The sequence below is a fragment of the Tachysurus fulvidraco genome, chromosome 10, assembly GCF_022655615.1.
Source record: "Tachysurus fulvidraco isolate hzauxx_2018 chromosome 10, HZAU_PFXX_2.0, whole genome shotgun sequence".
NCBI classification, from domain to species: Eukaryota; Metazoa; Chordata; class Actinopteri; order Siluriformes; family Bagridae; genus Tachysurus; species Tachysurus fulvidraco.
The window spans coordinates 16651782-16674049 of NC_062527.1; the positions used below are offsets into that span (position 1 = coordinate 16651782).

General features: G+C 38.2%; 1 protein-coding gene across 5 annotated transcripts; it reads right to left on the reverse strand.

Annotated features, from left to right (window-relative positions):
* Positions 1-2605: 2605 nt before the first annotated feature.
* Positions 2606-21952, reverse strand: cpeb4a (cytoplasmic polyadenylation element binding protein 4a). Of its 5 annotated transcripts, none has more exons than XM_027165230.2 (11): positions 21206-21951; positions 19548-20721; positions 16424-16514; positions 13396-13446; positions 13263-13286; positions 12922-13098; positions 11823-11912; positions 11110-11228; positions 10228-10342; positions 8270-8451; positions 2606-6784 (listed from the first exon to the last, which is right to left on the reverse strand). In XM_027165230.2, the coding sequence occupies exons 2-11, from the start codon at positions 20652-20654 to the stop codon at positions 6557-6559; spliced, it is 2184 nt and encodes a 727-aa protein (XP_027021031.1). In that variant the 5' UTR covers positions 20655-20721; positions 21206-21951; the 3' UTR covers positions 2606-6556. The 5 variants fall into 5 exon arrangements, with proteins under 5 accessions (XP_027021031.1, XP_047675466.1, XP_027021032.1 ...); XM_047819510.1 differs by having other exon boundaries at positions 19548-20590; positions 21206-21344; XM_027165231.2 differs by lacking the exon at positions 21206-21951 and adding an exon at positions 20885-21167.
* Positions 21953-22268: the final 316 nt, after the last annotated feature.

Genomic DNA, 22268 nt, shown 5'->3' on the forward strand with positions numbered 1-22268 from the left:
ACACACACACACACACACACACACACACACACACACACACACACACACACACACACACACACACACACAGCGCGCACACATCAGACTCATCACTAGGGTTGGGAACCGAGAACCGGTTCTAATTTATTTATTAACCGCGCGGAATTTTTAAGCTGCGGTTCCAAACGCGGTTCCGATGCGATGACGGGCAAATCGCTGGGAGCGGTCACTTTAAATAGCCACGTCTTACCTCATGAATATTAATTGTTCACAGTGTTTACAGTCACGCAACCAGATTAACGCAGTTTACCACAGAAATCAGTCACTCGCGCTGCTGTGCTGAGGTACACTTTGTGTTAAACATGTCTAAAAAAAAGTCTAAAGTGTGGATTCGTTTCCAAAGCTACAACAATGAAGCAAATCTACCCCCTCTGAGAGGGTTTTCTCCACAGCTGGAGATACAATAAGCCAGGAAAGGTCTTCTCCCAGAGAAAGCAGACATGTTCATTTTTCTTCAGAAAAATTGCTAACTGTTTTGCTAAGTTGTAATTCTGGATGTTAAATTTGATGTTGGATTTATTTACATTTAAATTGATATGATTTGAAATGCTCTGTTTAAAATATTTAAAGAGTGACTAATAAACACAAATGGAATTGTTTAAGTATTGTTTTACACACACATAAATGAGTATAAATATATTAATATTACATAGTTAAATAGTTATAAGTAAAATAACTAATATATACTTTTCCTAATGCCAAATGACACCACCAGGTTGTGCTGTTGTTGTGATGTCTTTGTATGTTGTAACATCACAATTTCTCTTCACGGGAACTGAGGCTCACACCTCTTCCAGCATGACAATGCTCCTTTAAACAAAACTAGCATGACAATGCTCCTTTAAACAAAACTAGCATGACAATGCTCCTTTAAACAAAACTAGCTCCATGCAGCCTCGGTGTGTTAAGTTGGATTGGAAAAACCTGAGTGTCCTGCACAGAGCCCAGAACATCTAGTGGAAATCTGTCTCAGACTGGAGTGGATCTTATTACAACTGCAAAGTGGGACTAAATCTGGAATGGGATGGTCAAGATGTCCACAACCATTCGACCATATAGTCTATCAGGCTCCATGTTTTGGGGGCCACTATTTAAAAATAAAAATATAAGGTTTTGTGACAATGAAAATGCTAATCACAATTATGGATCTTGAAGGAGTGGAACTCAGCTTGGGGTAAAGCTGCAGCATCATATGGACTCATAAAATAAACGTAAGACCTATGGTGAGATTATATACCATAAACCATTAAACTGCTGTACTGGAGTTACTATTCACCTTTACTTATCTCATTTTTTAAAACTAAGCAATTGAGGGATAAGTGCCTTGCTCAGAGGCCCAATAGTGGCAGCTTGGTGGACCTGGGATTCAAACTCACAACCTTCCGTTTAGTAGCCCAACACCTTAACCACTGTGCTAACACGGGTTACATCGCTGATGTGCTTTTGATTTTCAGTGCAATTTTTCACACAGGCTTTTCAAAGTTCTAATATAATAGCAGGGCTCTCAAGTTTTGAAGACAGGCAAGAGTGACATATTTTAAACATGTCTTCCCCAGCTCCAGTGGTTTTCTCTGTGGGTGAACGAGGATGATGCTGAACAATTGCAGGATATGATTTTTTTTCATTGGTTGTTGCTTTAAATTTTACCCATATACAATAGTGCTATTTTCTGATTTGATATTGTGTAGCCTCTTTATTTTGATTGGCTGATAAGTGACAGGCTCGACTAAGAACTCCAGGGGAGACGCGTTTGGTTCCTGCCCGGTTTCATAGAGACAGCGGTGCAGACAGATACATTTTGGGCGCTGCAGCATATTAAATATATGATAAATAGTAAGTTTTTCTGCATGACAAATACAATGTGTGGTGGGAAAGTGTGACAAAAGACAGAAATGTGTGACTGTCACCCTCAATGCGTGACACTCGACATCTCTGCAATAGCCTTAAATCTCGTAGTAGGACCCAGCTTGGCTTAGAATTAAATTCAGTTAGTTACATTGTGAAATTTAAAAGAAAATGGGATTACAATTGATGAATTGGGTTTTTTACTGTACCCCATTGACATGAACATAACATCAGTGTGAAGATCACAGCGCAACATACAACACAGTGTACTGTAGGTCTAAACCTATACTAACACATGCACACAACATTTTTTAAAATGACCTAATCTCTTTGGACTACATGGAATAACATAAGAAATGAAACAATTTTAGGATACTTACAAGTGCTGCACCATATATAAACAGTCTTAATGAGAATTTGAATCGTCAGTTGCTTTTATACACATCCTGACTTCTCAAGACACACACATCTATTCTGCATGTCTGTTTAAAAATGCCTTAGGCTGGTACTGTATTTACGTCTATATTGCTCTACTTCTGCAGCAGTACACCCTTTAAAACAGAATCTAAAAATACATCTGACCTCATGCCAGAAAACCACAACCTACCTGCCTACCTAGAATTTAAGTTACATTCGTGCATGCAGACACATACACACGCACAAACAAACTGCATTTCCATTCATACAGTAATCATGTATTTTCATTAAAGACCACTATGGCTGTTCTTGCTATTAAGTTTATTCATTCAACATTTCACAATACAAATACTTAAAAATTAGGCATACTGTTATAAATAGCTGGCTGCAAATAATTAAGACGCGGGACTCAACTACAACAGCACACTGACTAACCTGACTAGAAAACAATGATTTCTTTCTCACAATTCCATATGGTGGTAAAATATATATATAAAAAAAGAAAAAGAAAGAAAAAAAAAAAAGTAAAATCTAAACTTATAAATGGCATAGCAAAAAATTAGACCTCTTATAAAAATCTATTGATAAATACAACCTTCTGATAGTTATAAACTGTCAATTTAAATTAGCAGTTACACCAAGAATATTCGGATACTTTTCTTATTTTTCTGTAGACATGATGCACAATATTGTGTTTAATAAAACTTGGAATTCTAATAAGTGTACAGTTTTTTACCAATCGCTATAGTTATGTTTGAAAGACGAGAGTTCAACATTCCAATTGAAAATATAACGTTTCGTACGTTCGTCACTGAATATTTACAGTTATTTTAATCACAGTAGCATAAAATTAAGTAGGAAAATATGTGAATACACAAAAAAGTAAAAAATAACCTTTTTTTTTTTTTTTTTTTTTTTTTTTAAAAATATTAGTGGCATTTTAGTACAAATCAGAGAATGAAGAAAAGGTAATAATGAGAAGAGGTGGGTCTGTGAGCAACTGAAGAAATACACTGCAGAGATTGGTTTTGGAGAGTCAACCATATTGCACATAATTTGAGGTTATTTTGCAAGATATATCACATTCAAGTCTCAGAGGCCCGAATCACTGTGGGCTTTATGAAATAAGAAGAAAGAAAAAAGTCTTTTTTTTTTTTCTGAGGTCTGGGATTCTGAATGTTGGAGTATATTGGAGAGAGCTTATATTGTAGTTTACCCATCTTGAGACTAAGAAAGCTATAATTCAGTGAGGTTGGAAGAAGTTACATAAAATATAATTGTAATTTTACTGAAGCCGTATCATACCATATTAGCATAAATTTAGCTCATGCATATTATTATACATATATTAGCCTCTTTTGCATTCGGGTTTATACGTATTATTATGTAAATACACTACCAGTCAAAAGTTTGCACACGATTTTTCATTCGTCTTTTTCAAAATTTTGATACAAAAAAAAAAAGTTTCTAAGACAAGCATGAGTGGAAAAATTTAATCATTGAAATAGATTTCTGAATGAATTTAACATTAACATTTCAAAATTGAACTAAAAATATAAAAATACTGTAATTATGAACTTCAGAGAAACAGTGAGGACCTTTAGGAACTCTCGAGGAACTTTAAGAAATGCTCCTAAAAAGCCGGTTAAAGAAATTCTGTGCAAAATCAGAGTTTGGTTTGTTTAAAACTTATTTCTTAGTGTTAATTATAATGTTCTCATAATTTTTTGAAAATAGTCAAAAATAGTATACAGTAGTAATAATGTGCAAGCAGGTGTGTCTCCACTTTTGACAGGTAGTGTACAAGTCGTGGTACAGTACACTCATATATACTTCTATAGTGATAAGCATTGATATTTCACTATGGAACATTCCTAATTGTGGTACAAAGTACAGTCTATCATAAACCTTATTTACATTGCTCATAATTTTATTTCCACAATCACTATGGACAGCAGATTGGTAATTTATATATTTCTAAAAGGGTTCCTCCTTTTTATGTCAATATTTACTTCCGTGATTATATTTATAAAAAACTTAATTGAAAATTATTAATGCCTTACATTTTTTTTTATTTTCTTAATTTTTGCCTTATTTCCAGGTGTCTTCATAACAAAGGTACAAAATCTATACCCAACAATCGAGGAAAAAAAATGAGGTATTGCAAAAAGACATTTTGTTTGTGGAAAAAAAGTGCCTAAATGACTTGGGGAAAAAATATATAGAAAAAGTAGTGCATATGTTTATGTTAATGAGAAAATAACCATCTAGAAAACACAGTACAAAAATTAGCAAACCATGTATAAAACAATATCCGTTTCTCTGTGACAGAAAATTCTTCAAAACGCGTTCAGCTACTACACTGCTCAATTAGAACGGCAAAAATTCTTGGGAAAAAAACATGCAATAAAGCACTATCAATACACCACATGGTAATTCTCATTAGCACTACAATATTTGCACAAATTCCCTGACAAGTGAGCAATGTTACTGCTGTTACCATCACAAGCATTATTATTCTTAAGTAATCTTATTAGATGTGTGTTTTTTTTGTTTTTTTTTAAATCACATGACATGAATACTAGTCTGCCCTACTTATTTTACACAACAGTAATTTCAGGGAGGTGAAGACATTTGTTATCTCTAAGACTTATCTTTGGTCAGTCTGACTTGCGGAACAGGCGACACAAAAAGTGTGCTTACTCCTTGAGATCTTTAGACATATACTGAGCCTATCATGTGAGTAAAATCCAAGATGATGTTAAAGTGATTGCAAGTGCCTGCAGTGAGCAAAAATTAATATGCATAATTATGTAGACTATTAGCAATATGTCTGCCTCAGTGGCCAACGCAATTCCACCTAAACATGCCAGTGATGCTCAAACAGCCTTTTAAAAACCTGCATCTTGTTAGTTTTACAGTAGGTTTGGTCTCTTGCTAGTAAGGTCCGAGTGTTTCTTGCTAGAATAGTTACTACGTGTTTATTTGTGCAACTATTTGAGCTTACGGTCTCAAAACTAGTCAACACCATATTTAATTTTTTTTAATTACAGTGAAATGTGCACCTTTAAAGATCCTGCCTCATTTCTCTACCAAGTCAACTACGTTTTTAACATGTAGTTCTGTCCATGTGCCTAATGCAACCCATCACAACAAAAAGGCAAGGTCTCAACAGTAGTATGATAAAAGTAAGACAGCAGTTTAGAGGCGTCACTCTAAACACCTATAGTGACTAATTCTAAAGCATTCAAGTTTTCATGCACACCAAATTAAGACGTTCATTGAATTAAAACTTCATTAATCTAGGTTAGCCGGACCGCAAATGCAGCCAACAGGGTGATTCCCTGGCCAATTTATTCATGCAGGTTCCAGGTGACCTCTCTCTTCCTTCATGTTGAATGTCAATGACACATAATATAAAGATTTCCGACTTAAATATCTTAAATGTATGTTACATAAAATGTAGATAATGGAACTATAGGAATATAGATCCCATATTCCTGGTATATAGCATTTTGCTTGGCCTATTCCAGGTTTCTAGTGTTTTTCTTTCTAATAAGATAGCTTTTATTAGCTATGTTGCACAAATGTACCAATATCGTTATGCTAAGCATATCACCATGGCGATACAGTGGTGAAAGGAACAAATTTAATCTGGACAAATAAGTTGAACACTATTTCATAATATCTAATGTGGCAGAGATTTTATATATGTATGTATGTATGTATATATGTATATGATATGTTCATTTTTAAGTGTAAACTTGGCCCTGTTGGTTATAAGTCAACAAATGCCAAAGAAAATAATCATTCTTGGATGTGATCGATCAGTTTAGGTGTCTGTATAAGTATCTGCCTGTGAATAGCAGAGAACCAGTGTATGGCAGCCATGTATTGCTGCATGCAGTGTTTTCAGTTTTTAAACTATTGTCTTGCATGTGACCTCAAAAATTGTCATTTACACTGCATTAAAATCATTTAAGATTTTTTTGCATGTGTGATTCAACAATAAGGAATCAATTAGTCAGTCATTCAGTCAATTAGGGATATTTAATATTCTTGGTCGACCTACTCGGCGGTCCGGCAAAAAAAAAAATATATATATATATATATACTTCTTTTATCATCATTATTTCCAAAAATTAAAAACTTAGAATAAATTAATTTTTAAACTTTAAAAAGAAATCTAAATAGAAAGAATGTAACAAAAAAGAAAAAGTGCATGTATGCTAGGTCAGTCATCCTGTGTGCTGGGTCAGTTCCAGCGGAAGGAGATATGGCGAGGCCGGTCTCCTCCCTCCTTCACCAAGGGCTTGTGGAACTCTCGCCCTGCACGCGAATGTATGGCTGCCCAGCAGTATTCACAGTAGTACTGCAGACAGGTGACATTGGCACAGAAGAAGGGTGCAAACTTGCCCCCGCAGCGTGTGCCCTGGCACTCATCACACAGCTGGTCATCCAGAACATATGGCTTCACTTCCACCTGGAGAGCAAAAAAGATCATTAGCACAAAAATATGGAGAGTAATAAAGGATGGCTGCAATGGAAACTCATGATTTGATTCTGAACATTTTCCGATTAGTTGGTTTAGGCTACAGGCATTGTTCACCGGTGCCATCCAGAGCGCCTGCTACCCTTGAAATATACTCAACTCCCCAAAGTACCTCACTAGAAAAATAGATAAAAATATATTCTTTGAAAGTCTGCTGAAAAAGCATCATCTTCATCATCAAAACGTGTTCAAAAAGAGTTAAAGTTAAAAATGTTTGGTTGTCAATTACGCTCTGTAGCTACTGTATATCATTAAAAACAGAAACAGCAGCCACTGATGATTCTGATATGAGCCACAATAGATATTTATATTAAAATGCTGAGCAAACAAACATTTTCATCTAGCTCAAAGCTGCATTGTAATAATCTAACACCACTGACTTTTTAACAAATAAACATTCCACCTGATATTATCTTTGCTTTGAGGGGGAAGTCGTGGCCTAATGGTTAGAGAGTTTGTCTCCTAACCCTAAGGTTGTGGGTTCGAGTCTCAGGCCGGCAATACCACTACTGTGGTGCCCTTGAGCAAGGCACCGAACCCACTGCTGTGTGTGTGTTCACTGCTTTGTGTGCACTTTGGATGGGTTAAATGCAGAGAACGAATTCTGAGTATGGGTCACCGTACTTAGTCATACATCACGTCACTACACTTCATGTCTCCTAAAACAGCATGGTCTACTAAAATTTCGCAAAAAAAAAAAAAATTGCCAATACTATTTTTCTATACAAGTCATTTAGTGGTCATTTTTAAGGTTATACAAACTAATCTGCAAATGCAAAAGGCATGTGGAATGCTGCTGTGAAATATTATACCTACAATGTTTGTTTCATCAGGTGTTTTACATTTAACAATTGAGAATAAAGTGTAATGTTTGCCTTCCACATGCATGACACACTTGACATTAGTACTATAAGGTTCAAGAATTAATGCGATATTAGTTAAGATACTACTACTACTAAAAGTAATAATAATAATGTTAGTTTAATTGTTGTCAGTCACTGAAAATACTAATCAATCACTGATATTTTCACCTCATATTCTGCTATAAAATATTGCTTGCACTACCACTGGTTAGGTAAAGTGGTGTGTGATATTCATTTATTCACAAACAATCTTTGCAATCAATTATAGGTCCCAGTTTTTTGGAGGTCCTGACTGGGCAGCTTCTTCTGTAATCAGCATGAGGTCATTGTAAAGCCACATTGTAGCTGGTCTAGTCCGGTTTTCTCCAATTTCAAATGTTGATTATGGTGCAGGAACTGTAATTGCATCTTTCCAGCCTGGTGTGGTCCATGAAGCTTTGTGATTGGTTGTGTGGGCCAAGAGCTTTAAAATGCTGAGCTGGAACCTCTGATCTAGTCATTTGCGTCGCTATTGCCGCCCACTTCCCCCACCCCATTGTGTGCCCTCACGAACCCGTTTATCAATTTCGCCATGCTGCAGCTGCACAAATCGAGCGCTGATAGCAGCGATGTAGCTCTGCTGGTTGGAGAAGGCCACGCGTCCGGCTCCCTTAGGATATTTCAGCTCAGGGTCAGTGTCAATGCCAGCATAACACACCCCTCCATACAGCCTGTCCATTATCATCGCCAGCTCCACTGCCACAGACCACAGAGAGAAACACACACACACACACACACACACACACACACACACACACACACACACACACACACACACACACACACACACACACACACACACACACACACACACACACACAGTGTAGTGTCAGCATTGCAGCACTGCAGTATAAAAACCTTGTGTCTTAGCACTGCATGTCATACGAATAACAGTGGAAAACTATGTTATGTCTTATGCTGATCATAAATTTTAGGTCCTTCAAATAACCATTGATGTGTCAATTGATATTTTGATACTTAACTGAAGTTTGCTTGCCGATTAATGTGTGCTGACAATGGTGCCTTTAATCTCCATGGCATATAATTTTTTTTATGTAACTTGTATTAGTCATTGCATAAATCATCTTACTTTGATTTTGTTTTCTTTTCAGAATCATGAACATGAGCGAAACTGAAAAAAAAAAACGTCAAAAATGACAGTACATTGACACAATCCTGTTAAACATGACTCTGTGTACTGCACTGGCCCTAAGTAGATGTCAAGCTAAAATGAAGACATTGTTTATGCTTATGGAAGGAAGTTATTTAGGAAAAAACTGTTTTGAAGCAAACAAACAAAAAAAATTTCAAATGTTCAAATCAATTCCATAATCTTATCAGCTCATATGCTAGTTAACACATAAGATAAAACCACAGCTTTTACCATGTTGTATGATGACTTGACAAATCAACCAAATATATGTCTGAAAAGCATGCTACCTGGACACATTAGACTCCAATTAACTCCAAATGTTAACAAAGCCAATAAGGTAGCAAAGCTCATACGTATGAATGCCATCTGGTACATCTAACATTCTATAAACAAGATCATGCTTTTTTTCTACATCAGTCATTTTTACCTTTAAGGCATATTCTTTTAATTATGGTGATAATTATTCAGTTGCCTGCGTATGGAGTAAACATACACCATATGGCCGACTTACCGAACACACATTAATCAAAGTTGCATAGAAACAAGCCCATATCACACAGAGTGATGTACAATTGAATTTCTGTCCGATTCATGAACCTGTCATATGACAACAAAACAAGCCATGAATTGAATGCAGTTGATGAATCAGCTAGGACTTTCCCACTAGTCCCTTATGTATGTAATATGGATTTGGCACACCTCAATTTACTTCGATAGATGGGGAACAGGGACAAAGAAAATGAGATCACGTGACCATCAGACCCATATTTGGTTTTGAACATACTGTACCATTTCAGATTTATTCCTCCTTTGATGCATTATTGAAGTCAATTAGTGAGCATTAGTGAGGTCAGGCACTGGTGTCAGGTGACAAGACCTAGGCCACAAATGACTTTGCATGGCTCTGTGTAGGACACTCGAGTTTGTCCACTCAAGCTTTAACAAATCATGACTTCATGGAGCTACAGTAGCTTTGTGCACTGGGGCACTGTCATGCTGGAACCTCTTAGGTCCATCGATAAGAAATTGTAGTAATACATCATACAAAGTCATGCTAGATGATTGTACGTGTCCATCTTCATGGCAACAGTTTACGGAAGGCTCAAATATCGGTGTGATGGTCAGGTGATCACAAACCTTCAGTCACATGTGCAACTAAATTAAATGAAACACATCCTAATTTGAAGCATTCAGCAGGCTACAGTCAGTTCTAGATTTCAAACATTGGAAAGAAGAGAAATACATTTCAGTGAACTGGTATACAAGTCCGGGGTCACACCATATCTATCGATCATGTCTTCAAAACCCGAGCTCCATACCTGCTCGAAGAGGTCGCGGCACTCCTCCAACGAAGATGGTTTTCCTGGGGTCCAGAGGCTGAGAGCCATCCATCACAAAATCACTGTCGTTCAGATTCCATGGACGGATTTGTACCTAATAATACACAGCAATATTCTAGGCCTCAGCTGCAAATGACCTATTTTTGTTTTGATATAAATAGAGATGCACTGAGAGCGAATCCCAGGTAATTAATGTGGTTAGAAAATGCACATTATAAAGCATACTGTAAGCCTAGTATCATATGTGCATAAATGTGCATGCATGCGCTTGGCCACTTAATAAACTAAGGAAATAATATACCTTGATGCTTTTGATCCCCTGACTAAGTAGGTTAATACAAACTAGTTTACTGTATCAAACAAAACATACATTTGTTCTCATAATTTGACAATTTGTTTGAAAAAAAAAGGGCATTGATTCATCCATAATAATTTTGTCATCATCACAGAGTTGTTGTGAATTTTAGATTTTATACAAATGAAGGACTGAAGATTATGTCTGGACCAGAATGTTTATGTGCTTGACTTTGACTGTGGAAAAACCAGACATACTAAAACATGAGCTACAAAAGGTTACATAATGCATTTCATGTAAAACCCTTCAATTTCACAGCTCTTAAAGCTTTCAAAAGACTTGAAATCATTGTGAATTTTGGCACTGCAGCACGGCTCCACTGACCCATATGCTGTGCAAATGGAGCAATGTGTATACAGAAGTCCAGAGTTGCTCTGAAGGTTTATATTTAACTGCACCTACTTTGAGAGCACTGGTGCAAAGTTGCCACTGCCTCTTTTCATGAATCGTGTAGAAGGTTAAAAATACTCAGAGATGGAGTGGATATGCAAGCTGTTGGCTCTTACAGGCTTATCTTTGATGGTAGGGCTCGACACACACAGGTAGAGTTTCCCTTCCTCCTCCATACAGGCATCGATTAATGCCTGAACTGAGCTCTCCTCTTGAAATAGTAGAAACGCATAACCTAAGAAAAGAGGATGTGTTATTCAAAATAGAATAATAGCGGCTTCTATAGTTTGTCGCAAAAATATATGTTGATATTTTTGTATTAACCTCCCTGTTGAGTCTACGGAACACAGGCTAAACACATACCTCCTGTATGGATCACTTACAGTGCTTGGACCTAATGACCCAGGCGCCCAGTGCATTTAACTTAATGAACTACTGTATAAGGAAAATCACACACTTAATAACTACGATTCGTTACTGTCCTGTTTAACTTACAACTAATATCTGACTGTAAACATATCTATGATATCTTCTGTTGGATTCAAACTTTGTCCCTGGACAGACAGGCAGGATTTAGCTAATGCGATAAATTAGGAAAGAATCTATGAATGTATATCTCTATCATGTACATATATTAATTAACATGACTTGATTTAGAACCGAAAATAGAATGGATGTTGCTATAGACACTGGAAGTGCGATTGCATGGTTTAAACCATCATTTACTCTAAAAGGTCCTGATCTTATCAGGATTTGATGATGCATTCACCAATATGGGGGAATAGTCATATTTATCATGACAGAACATGTATAAGGTTATAAGATTTACCTTTGGGTGGAAAGTAGGATTTGCTCTCTGCTTTGTGAGGCCAATCCACAAACAAGTGTCCAAACCGACGGAAACTAGCAGTGATTTCATCTATAACAAGACATTAACACCATTAGCAACAATGCTATCATTTGCATATTATTGCATATTTCTTGCATGAAAGGTGTTTTTGAGTTTTAGAGGCATTTAGGGATAACTTTAATTCCTGCACCAAATTAGGTACTTTTCTAAGGACTGGAAAAATTCAGGTAGAGCTCGGAATGAACAAACCTCTTAACCAAAGATAAAAAAATACTAAAAGGTAGTTTTATATCAAAAAGAACAATGCAGCCAGCAATACAGAATGACCCTGTAGTGCTTTAGTGAAGAGTCAAAAACAAACCTACTCAACTACTTCCATGTTCACTTTCAATTTTGGCATGCACAGCTTGCATAATTCTGTTAACAGTTGCAACATTCTGTATCAGTAACAATCATGGTTACTGCAGTACAGCGGAAACACAAAACAGGAACTCATCCAGGAACTGTAGCTCTTATTCGGGAGTTTTTGGAACCTTTTGGAAACGTGCACATTAACTGCATAGTGACTGAATAGAATAAGCAGCAAATACACCATCTACTGTATATCACATTAGCACAAACTGTTTGAAGTGGGGGGGCACGGTGGCTTAGTGGTTAGCACGTTTGCCTCACACCTCCAGGGTTGGGGTTCGATTCCGCCTCCGCCTTGTGTTTGTGGAGTTTGCATGTTCTCCCAGTGCCTCGGGGGTTTCCTCCGGATACTTTGGTTTCCTCCCCCGGTCCAAAGACATGCATGGTAGGTTGATTGTCATCTCTAGAAAATTGTCCCTAGTGTATGAGAGTGTGTGTGTGTGCCCTGCGAAGGGTTGGCACTCCGTCCAGGGTGTATCCTGCCTTGATGCCCAATGACGTCTGAGATGTCCCCGTGACACGAGAAGTTCGGATAAGCGGTAGAAAATTTATGAATGAATGAATGAATGAACGAATGAATGAATGTTTGAAGTGGCAATAAGCCTGTGTGCAGATACAGAAGTACAGTGGTCAAGAGTTCAATTTACTGGTTGCACTTTCAGATTACCTTCGTCTATATCTGGAGGTAGTCCACCAACAAACACTTTGCGAGAGAATCGCTCGATACGTTCGCCGTTCTGATGAGGAAAGCAGTGTGTGGAACCCAGACCACCAAGGCTCTGCTCAGACCGCTCATCATCCCCAAAACTGCGCTCGTCCTCCATAGGGAACAGGGACGAAGGACCTAGCACACACATGTACACTTCATCATCATCATCATCACTCAGTGATTAAACGGTAAAAGACATAAGCATAAAACCAGTTGAGATGTAGAATGTGCAACAGACATTTCAACCTGAGCAAAGACCTGAAGCCAAACTAAACACAAATACTCCATGCAACATTTACCTCGTCGTCTTCCAAAATTCCTTGCTGCATGCAAAGTAGGACAAAATAGATTTCAGAATAGAGATCACTCAGTGAAGTCTAATAATGTGTGCAAAGCAAAGAGTAAAGGAAAACTTTGTGTAATAAGGCATACCATTTCCAGAGAGAGAGCCTTCTTCAGGTGGATGAGAAAAGCCAAAGCGACCTACAGGTAAATCGAGCACAGACTATAAACATCCTACAGGCCAACATGTAAAATTAGTTCAATACTGATCTGCTGTAGATGCATTTGTTTAATACACCAATTTATCAGTCGAGTTATTTGGAAAACTGTCACTTTTGAGCACCAGATCATTGAATATCTACTACCACTACTACTACTACTACTACTACTACTATAGTTTTATGTTTCATATCATGTTGTTGACAGTAAAAATTATGGCACATTCACACTGAGTAGCAAGTTACTTGTAGTTTGTCTTTTGTGAGCATTTTCGTTTTATTTTCCTTCTTATTAATGTCCATTAAATTCTGCCCGATTGTTATTCCGGTGATTCATCTTAATCAATTCCTTCCTCTTAATATGAAACTTTCCATAATTTCACCTGAGCACCACAGATCTAAGAAGAAAAACCATCCTATGCTAATCACAAGACTCTCTTGTGAAATCTCTTTACAGATTTCTGTAAAGCTTCTGTAAATATGGCAGTTTCTGTTGTTAGAAACATTTTCTGTTGGAATATATTTTTTTAGAAAACTTTTTACTAACAGTAAGATATCATGTCACGGTGATAAATTAATATGCAGTCAATATTCTCAAATTAAGAACGTGTTGCTATTTAGCTATGTAATAAGCTTCATGTTGAGGTCCTGGGTAATCATTTCCTTCATTCTTCAGTGTTGATTTAATGCTTTATTAGTTACAGTTTCAGAGGAAATAGAGCACTAGAATAAAATTACATTTTTTCTTATTTAATTAGCCAATTTAGCTTCAAGAGAATCAGAAGTCTGTTGTTTCCTGGCTTGGACTAGCCATGTATGTCTTTATGCTAAGTATGCTGTTTCTTTCCCCACGCAATCACCCTGATCAACAACTAACCATAATTACGTTCACTGTTTCTTATCATAAGTACTGCATTATCAGGACGGTCAGTCATCACATCATCTGTATATTACACATTACTGCTGATGTATATTGCACAAAAAGCATAATATGGCACAATATTGTCATTTGCACTCCCACACTTTATGTACGTTACTGATCGTTCATATTCCATATTCATATTTTATATATTTTATTCATTCTGTATCCATTTTTTATACTCATTCTGTCTATATTGTATCTCATCGTCTGCATTGTTTTCTTGTATAGTATTCTGTTATTTATGTCTGTACCTTTGAGAGTCACAAACTGCTGGAACCAAATTCCTTGTGTGTGTGTCAACACACTTGGCCAATAAATCTGATTCTGATTCGGATTTAGTCCAGTGTCCAATGTAATTTAATATAATTTACTAGAACAAACTAAAAAAATAACTTAATTGATTATCAAGTTGTAGATGGTCATACAAGGTACAAGGTAAACTGGTTTAATGCTGAAAGGCAACTGGGATTTCATATCTCAATACCTGTCATACTGTAGCTGTGGTCTCCAGGATACATGGATACCTTTGTTAGAAACTACAACTCTTATATCCTGATATCACTGAAGTGAGTAAATACTCCATTCAAAGTGTGACTTTGCTGTGTTATTGTTGTAGGGTTGAACTTTGCTCAGATTAAAACCCTTGTCAGAAAAGCTTGTCATGAGGGAATTTTTGTAATCCTGCCACCTGTCATGTCTCGAAGCCGAAGCAGATTCACTGCAAGCAAAATATTTGCTTTTGTATCAAATGTCTGAACACTGTGACAGATATTATGTCGAGAATCAATCAGTATACCGAGTCAGCTGGATTACATCCATATTTTCACTGCTGATGTCAGTAAAACAGAAATGTTAACACTTTCTATAAATTCTAGAGAAGTGGATAATTTAAATGCTCAAATATTTATTCATTACTTTAATATTTGTTTAGGATTCAGAAAAATATCTATAAGAACACAGTCACAGCCCTATATTCAGTAAAGGTTTTCTGACACCTTTCTATTGTAGCCATCATTCACTTTTTCAGCATGTTGTCCTGTAAGAAAAAAATGGGGGAGGTCGGTGATGTAAGAAAAGCTATTTTAAAATAATGGGAGGTGGTGTGGGCATCAAACTAATCTTTTGAATTGACCACAAAGTAAAGTAAATACCTAGATCAAACCTAAAAATATCTTGCGTAATTGCTAAACAACGGCTTTTAACATCGGCAAGTTAATAAACATGTTTAATGGCTGTTGCTAGTTTTGCTGTAGTCGCAAAGTCTTCATGCTGTCTGTTTAATAATCAGACAGATGGAAATGATTAAAAACATCAACACAAGCAGTACAAAACATTAAAACATTAAACACACAGACCAGCCAACACCGCTTCAAAACCCCACTGCAAAAAAAGCGCTTCTTAGGTTTGGATCGGAAAACATACATTAAGCGTGCTATCGTCTAAAAACAAGAGCCCACGAGTAGTTTACAGTCTTTACATTTCAAAATTAATTGTTGTGGATGGAATTGCCATTCTGATTATATTCTGCCCCATCCTTCAATGCTTCCCAAAAGACAGGAGTCTTTTGAATGAGTTACATGAGTGCTAGCGCAAGGTGAATATTTAGGAAAGGCTTAAAAATATATCAGGTAAATTGATCATTAATCGTAAAGACAGCTCTTTGGCCATGACTAGTAAGACTTTAGTGTCACATGATATAGAGTCTCTGGGCATGCAGTTAGTGAAAACTGTCTATAAACATCAAATGCTATGAAGATTACTGCTAATTAAATATCACATGACTCCATGACACTCCACTACAAAGCGATACACAGGTCAAGAGGTAACCAGTGTAGTAGGAACTGAAAACACAGCACACCACATCAAAGCATGTAAAAGTGAAACAAAAAGTAAGTAATAACAAGAAGATCATTTGGAATTCCTGACAATTATTTTTTACGTAGTTTTCTTTTCTCCAAGAGAATATCCACAGCATTCATTTCAGATGCATCAGTTACTGGGCAAGTGATAGTGCTTTAGATGCCAGCATATTACATACCTTTCAAAGAATCCTGCTCAGCTCTCATAATGTCAATCAGTGAGTTCTCCAGAGAGTGCATGCTGAAGCCATCAAAGGACTGACTGCGCTCCTGTAGAGAGCCCAGAAAGAACTGTTAGTAATCTTTACAGCTTGAGATCCCCTTTAGCTGCTCAGTTTTAAACCCAGGCACCTCTACACTGTGGTATATACACTGTGACACCTAATCAAAAGAACGCCAATGAAATTAGATTTCTACACAAAGGTAAGAACCCTACAAAGTAATTTGGAAATAAGTACAGTAAGGAAGAAAAATTATGGTAATTAAACGGAAATTAGAAAAAAGGAAATAAAAAGAAGATAAAATAAAAGTAGAAATCAGGCCAATTAAGGATTATATAGGTGGAGTTTAGGATATTTAACCCAAGCTTAGCGAACCTACAGCACGCCCTTTGGACTGAAGATGCAGTGTTCTCAATAGTCTTTCTGTAGGTTTGTGAATAATCGTGTGTTTTATTAATAGTAATGACAATCGGTACTACGGAATGGTCCACACACATTTGTCTGTGCACCGAAAGTGACTTGCAGTAACCCACAAACCTGATCTACCCTGAGCACTGCAATGCAATGCAATGGAAGATCTTTAAATACTTAAACAGGTCAGCCTGAGAACCTAGATTGTTTCAGCAACGTGTTGTGATGTGATGAAAAAGTGATAATCCTCATGCTGTGAAGGATTGTACAGGGCTATGAAGTAGAGCAATGCATGACAGATCACTATCATTTTGTACAATAAAAGGGCTATGAAGAACTAAACGCTCATTGGCACGACACAGATAAAACAGATAATGGCAGGCAAGATGTTAATATCAGGGTTAGCGGTGGGTTTAATAAACTGTCAAACCTTAAAATCAGCTTTCAGAGCCATTTATATAGAGAATTCCATACTGTATATGTTATTAACCGTCATGAAAATTGAGCAGAAGTAAAATACAACAGAGATCTGAAGATGTTGTATACATATTACATTTTTTTTTAATGTGTTTCTTCTCTTAAACACATTTCTTTTTGGTGACATGCTTGGTTCAAACCTATTTCTGACAATTAGGTGCAACATCCGCTTTGGGAGAATAATAGTAACGAGCCACTTGCTGCCACAGATAGAGACACTTGTAGAGGATCTTCGTCCATCCTCTATACGGAACATGTCTATAAACTTCTCTATAATGTTTGAGTTTGTTGTGTGTACTCTTCTTTCCACTTCAGACCACTGGTTTTCAATAAGGTTCACATCCCTATCCAGATACTAAGATGAGGTAACAAACACTTACCTTTTTATTGCACTTTAAGGTGAATTTCATCTACAAAATTCATCTATAGCCAAGTTTAAATCATAAATCAAAAGTTTAAGATAATTCATAATTTACAATGCCTTCAATCTTTAACAGAGTACCTGAAGCACCAGCAACAAATGCATTCATATTTCAGTGTGGGCATCAAGTACTTGTACGGAAACTTTATTTTTTCCCCTTAAACAATCTGATGACCTAAAGATTAGGCCCAAAACTCAGATCCTATAACCTTAACATACAAGAACAGCTGCAACACCAATGAAAATGAAGTTTTATGTAGTTCATAGGCCATATTTTGTATGTTTCTTTCAGGAACAACAAAAAGCTGGGCGTTTTAGAGGTGACATAAAATTGTTGCTTTTATAAAATGACAACCCAAAGAGTCAACTAAATGCTATGGTTCTTAAACCGTCATATTTGGGTTCTTTTGCTTACACATTTATACTCCAGGTAATCAAAATGTCAAAGGAAGTTATATGGTTTCTGAAAACAGGTTTGTTTCAAAAGATCTTACGATATTCTTTACCGATTTTGATTTTAAAGGAAAAGTAAGGTGCTTGCGTGAACCGTAATGCTTATTTTAGATTTGCTCATGTTTATGAAGGCTACCAATAATTCTGGAATCAACCATACTGTAGCGCGTAGTGTATCGAAGGTGGTATTTGAGGAGATGTCCAATGATGATAGTGATGATGTGCACAATGCAGAGTGTAGCTATCATACTGTACATAATGGGTCATAATACAAAGCTTAAAAATGTCAACAGTGATAACGTAGATCCAAAGTGGAGCAACGAATACTGTGTATATTTTCACAAGCTGAGCTAATGCCATGCAGTTCCTCATCGTTGTGAACTGTCTGCTAGTAGAACAGGCCTGGTCTAAAAGAGGGGGGCAAAAAAGCTTGCAGGCACAATACAAGCTCTGTTCTTGGAATTAGGCTAGAAGCTGTGCAGAGGGGAGGACTGACTAAGCATATGAAACAACAGTGTGTGTTTTCAAAGTCCCCACTGTTACCACTGGGTTCAAATGAGAGCACCATCTAAGTAAACATAAACGGAGCATGCAACAGTAAATATTAACCGGCTAGTATAAGTGTATAAGTATATGTATATTTACACACATTTCTAATTTACACCAAGACCGAATACTAAAATGATATTTAAATATATTTGTAATAGTATTTAGAAACAAATGTGTGATTAGACTATTACATATTATGTCTCAGCTCCACTGTAGCACCGTGTCATTACAGCGTGACAGGTGGTGGAAGAAGGACGATTGACCTTAGAGAAGTCCCTGTTGTTTTTCCCCTTCCTGGAGTCCAGAATTACAGATAATCATGCTGTTCTGAGCCATTAAGAACACCAGGCACCATTTATCTTCCTATTTCCATCTAGTTTTGCATCATACAGACCATCCTCTGACACTGACTCACTCAACTGTGTCTTTTTATATCAGCAACACACAACACTTGGAGAAGTACAATGGCACGGGAACATTGCACATCTGGGATGTGCTCGAACACATCCATCAAACCAGGCCTCAGGAGTGCCTAGTAGTCATAATGGGATTGGCCTAAAAGCATGGCAAACAGCTATGAACATACATTGACACAATGTGCTTTCATGTATCATGTGACCGAATGTCACTGGTATTTCAGTTAATTTTTCAGGTAATTTATTTCTGAAAGATTCTCACTATATATTTGTTACTCCCTGAACAGATTCAGGCCTTGTTCCTCAATAGAAACAAAGAAAAGGTAAATTAGCACACATGCTCAAGGTCTCTTACCTGAAAAGGAAAGAAGCTGTCATTGCGGTTTATGCTGTCCTCCATCCATGGCTTGGGGTTGAAGCTTGAGCTGTTACGGGCGTATTTCTGTGAAGAAGCCTGGTTGTTTGGGAAGGATTTCTTTAGGGGTGAAATGGAGTTAATTGCAGTCATGCCTCCATTCAGGCCTCGCCTGTATTCTCGCCCCTGAGATCCTCCCCACCCTCCATAACCTCCACCTGGACTCCAAGAGTTGGAGGAAAGGGTAGAGGACTGACTCTGATAATTTCCCCATGGTGAAGGTGGTTTATTTAGGTTATTCCCCAAATGAGAGAGCTGGCTGAACGCAGCATTGCGGTGGTTAAATGGAGGAGGGTGTGGGCTGGCAGGGGATCTGCGATTCTGCTGGTGCTGATTGTGAGGGTGCTGGAAGTGAGGAGGAGGATGGTGCTGGGACAGTGGTCCGATCTGATGGGAAAAACTCCCCCCAAACCCAGGACTTGCGTGATGAGAGAAGTTTTGGAACAGCAATGGAGGGGCAGCATTAGCAGTGGTGGCAGTTTGGCTAAAGAAACCCACCTCTTCCATCATGGCAGAAGGGTTGGCGGGAATAGCCGTGGACCAGCTGCTGAAGCCAGGCAAAGAGGAGCTACTGGAATGTGCCAACGTCCCAATGCCAGCTGATTCTTGGTAGTCAAACCCAGATAACACAGGAGATTCAATCCGGAGACCTTCTTTTCCATTGCCATTTTCTACAGCCCCCTTGTCCAGCTGACCTTCCTCTGGCATGGAGTTTTCCAGTTCAGACATGATGTTCACAGTCTCTTGGTGGCCCTGAGGCGTCCGAGGTCGCTTTTCCTGTCCTTCTTGGTCTTCTTGTTGCTGCTGTTGGGCCTTAGATTTGTCAGACTCCAGTATCTCATCTTGCGTATTAGCATGGGCTGTTACGGCAGGAAAAAGCCAAGTCGACCCTGCATTCCCACCACTGCTCGGAGTATTGTTTATGAAAGCAGGTGGGCTTGATGGCTGGTGGACCGGATGTTGCAGGTGCGGGTGGATTCTGACTGGGAAAACTGCTTTGTTAGATGTGTTGTTTTTAACCAGGACTCCAAAACTGTAATCCCCCATTTAGAAAGCCTAATCCAGTATATGTCGGTTCCTTATTTTAAAAGAATCCTTCTAGTTCTTTGAATATCTTGGGAGAAAGGGGGAAATGTTTTTAATCCATGCCAGAGACAATTAATTAATATTCATATTCAGTCATTCATTAACTCATTCATTCGTTCATTTCATCATTCATTCATTCATTCATTCCACATCCACACAAAACAAAACCCTTTGGTTTAAAAAGCACTTGCCTGTAGAAAGCATCTGATCTGCTCCCCGATGTAATTAGAATAAAACGCTCAATGCATTTGACAAAACCTTTATCCCAATCTACAGCATATGTGCAGGAAGTAAACCGTGTGGACGAAATTTCATCCACTGCATCGTTTTATGGTCCAGACGAAGACAAATATCATTTGAACCGAAACGCAAATATCGTGCTAAACACTAACCAGTACACCTTACACCAAATTGATCATTGTGATGATGATGATGATCATGATGATGATGATAATAACGCGATGCCCTTCCGCTCTCGTGATATCTAATCAGAGAAAAGGAAATGGACCTACCGTTTTTTTAATCCTCCTTTTTTCGCCGGTGACCTACTCGGTCTCGACCATTTAACTACAGGAAAATGTTGATGACGTTTCGTGTGTGTGTGTGTGTGTGTGTGTGTGTGTGTGTGTGTGTGTGTGTGTGTGTGTGTCTCCCTTCTGTCACAGCCACACAAGAGGGTTTTCGGCCATTGGAGACCTCTCTGAAGGGCAACCGGTGAGTGTCTGGCCACGTTAGATAATATCCGGCTCTGAAATCTCGCTGATATGTGTGTGAGCGCGCAGCCTCTGTCTGTGTGAGCGCGCAGCCTCAGACTGTGTAATGCGCAGCCTCAGACTGTGTGAGCGCTCAGCCTCTAACTGTGTGAGCGCGCAGCTTCAGACTGCGTGAGCGTGCAGCCTCAGTTTATGTGAACGCGCAGCCTCTGTCTTTGTGAGCGTGCAGCCTCAGTCTGTGTGAGTGCGCAAACTGTTTATGTGAACGCGCAGCCTCTGTCTTTGTGAGCGCGCAGCCTCTGTCTTTGTGAGCGTGCAGCCTCTGTCTTTGTGAGCGTGCAGCCTCTGTCTGTTTGAATGCACAGTCTCTGTCTGTGTGAGTGCGCACAGCCTCAGTCTTTGTGAGCGCGCAGCCTCAGACTGTGTGAGCACGCAGCCTCAGACTGTGTAATGCGCGGCCTCAGACTGTGTAACGCGCAGACTCAGACTGTGTGAGCGCGCAGCCTCTAACTGTGTGAGCGGCAAGCCTTAGACTGTGTGAGCGCGCAGCTTCAGACTGTGTAATGCGCAGCCTCGGTCTTTGTGAGCGCGCAGCCTCCGTCTGTGTGAGTGCTCTGGTTGCTTGACGACACAAACGCATCATATTCAGTGAGCTAAAACTGCGATAGAAGCACTAACAATGTGTGTATGCATGTGTGTGTGTGTCACCACCAGATCATAATTTACACAACTCAAGCTTCCTGAATCGGAGCATTTCTTCATTTAAGAAACGCAGTGAAATATAATATTTCCCAGCTTTTCGTAGACAGACTATACGTTCATAACCTTGCATCTGACAGCTGAGTGGCCAATCTTATCCACT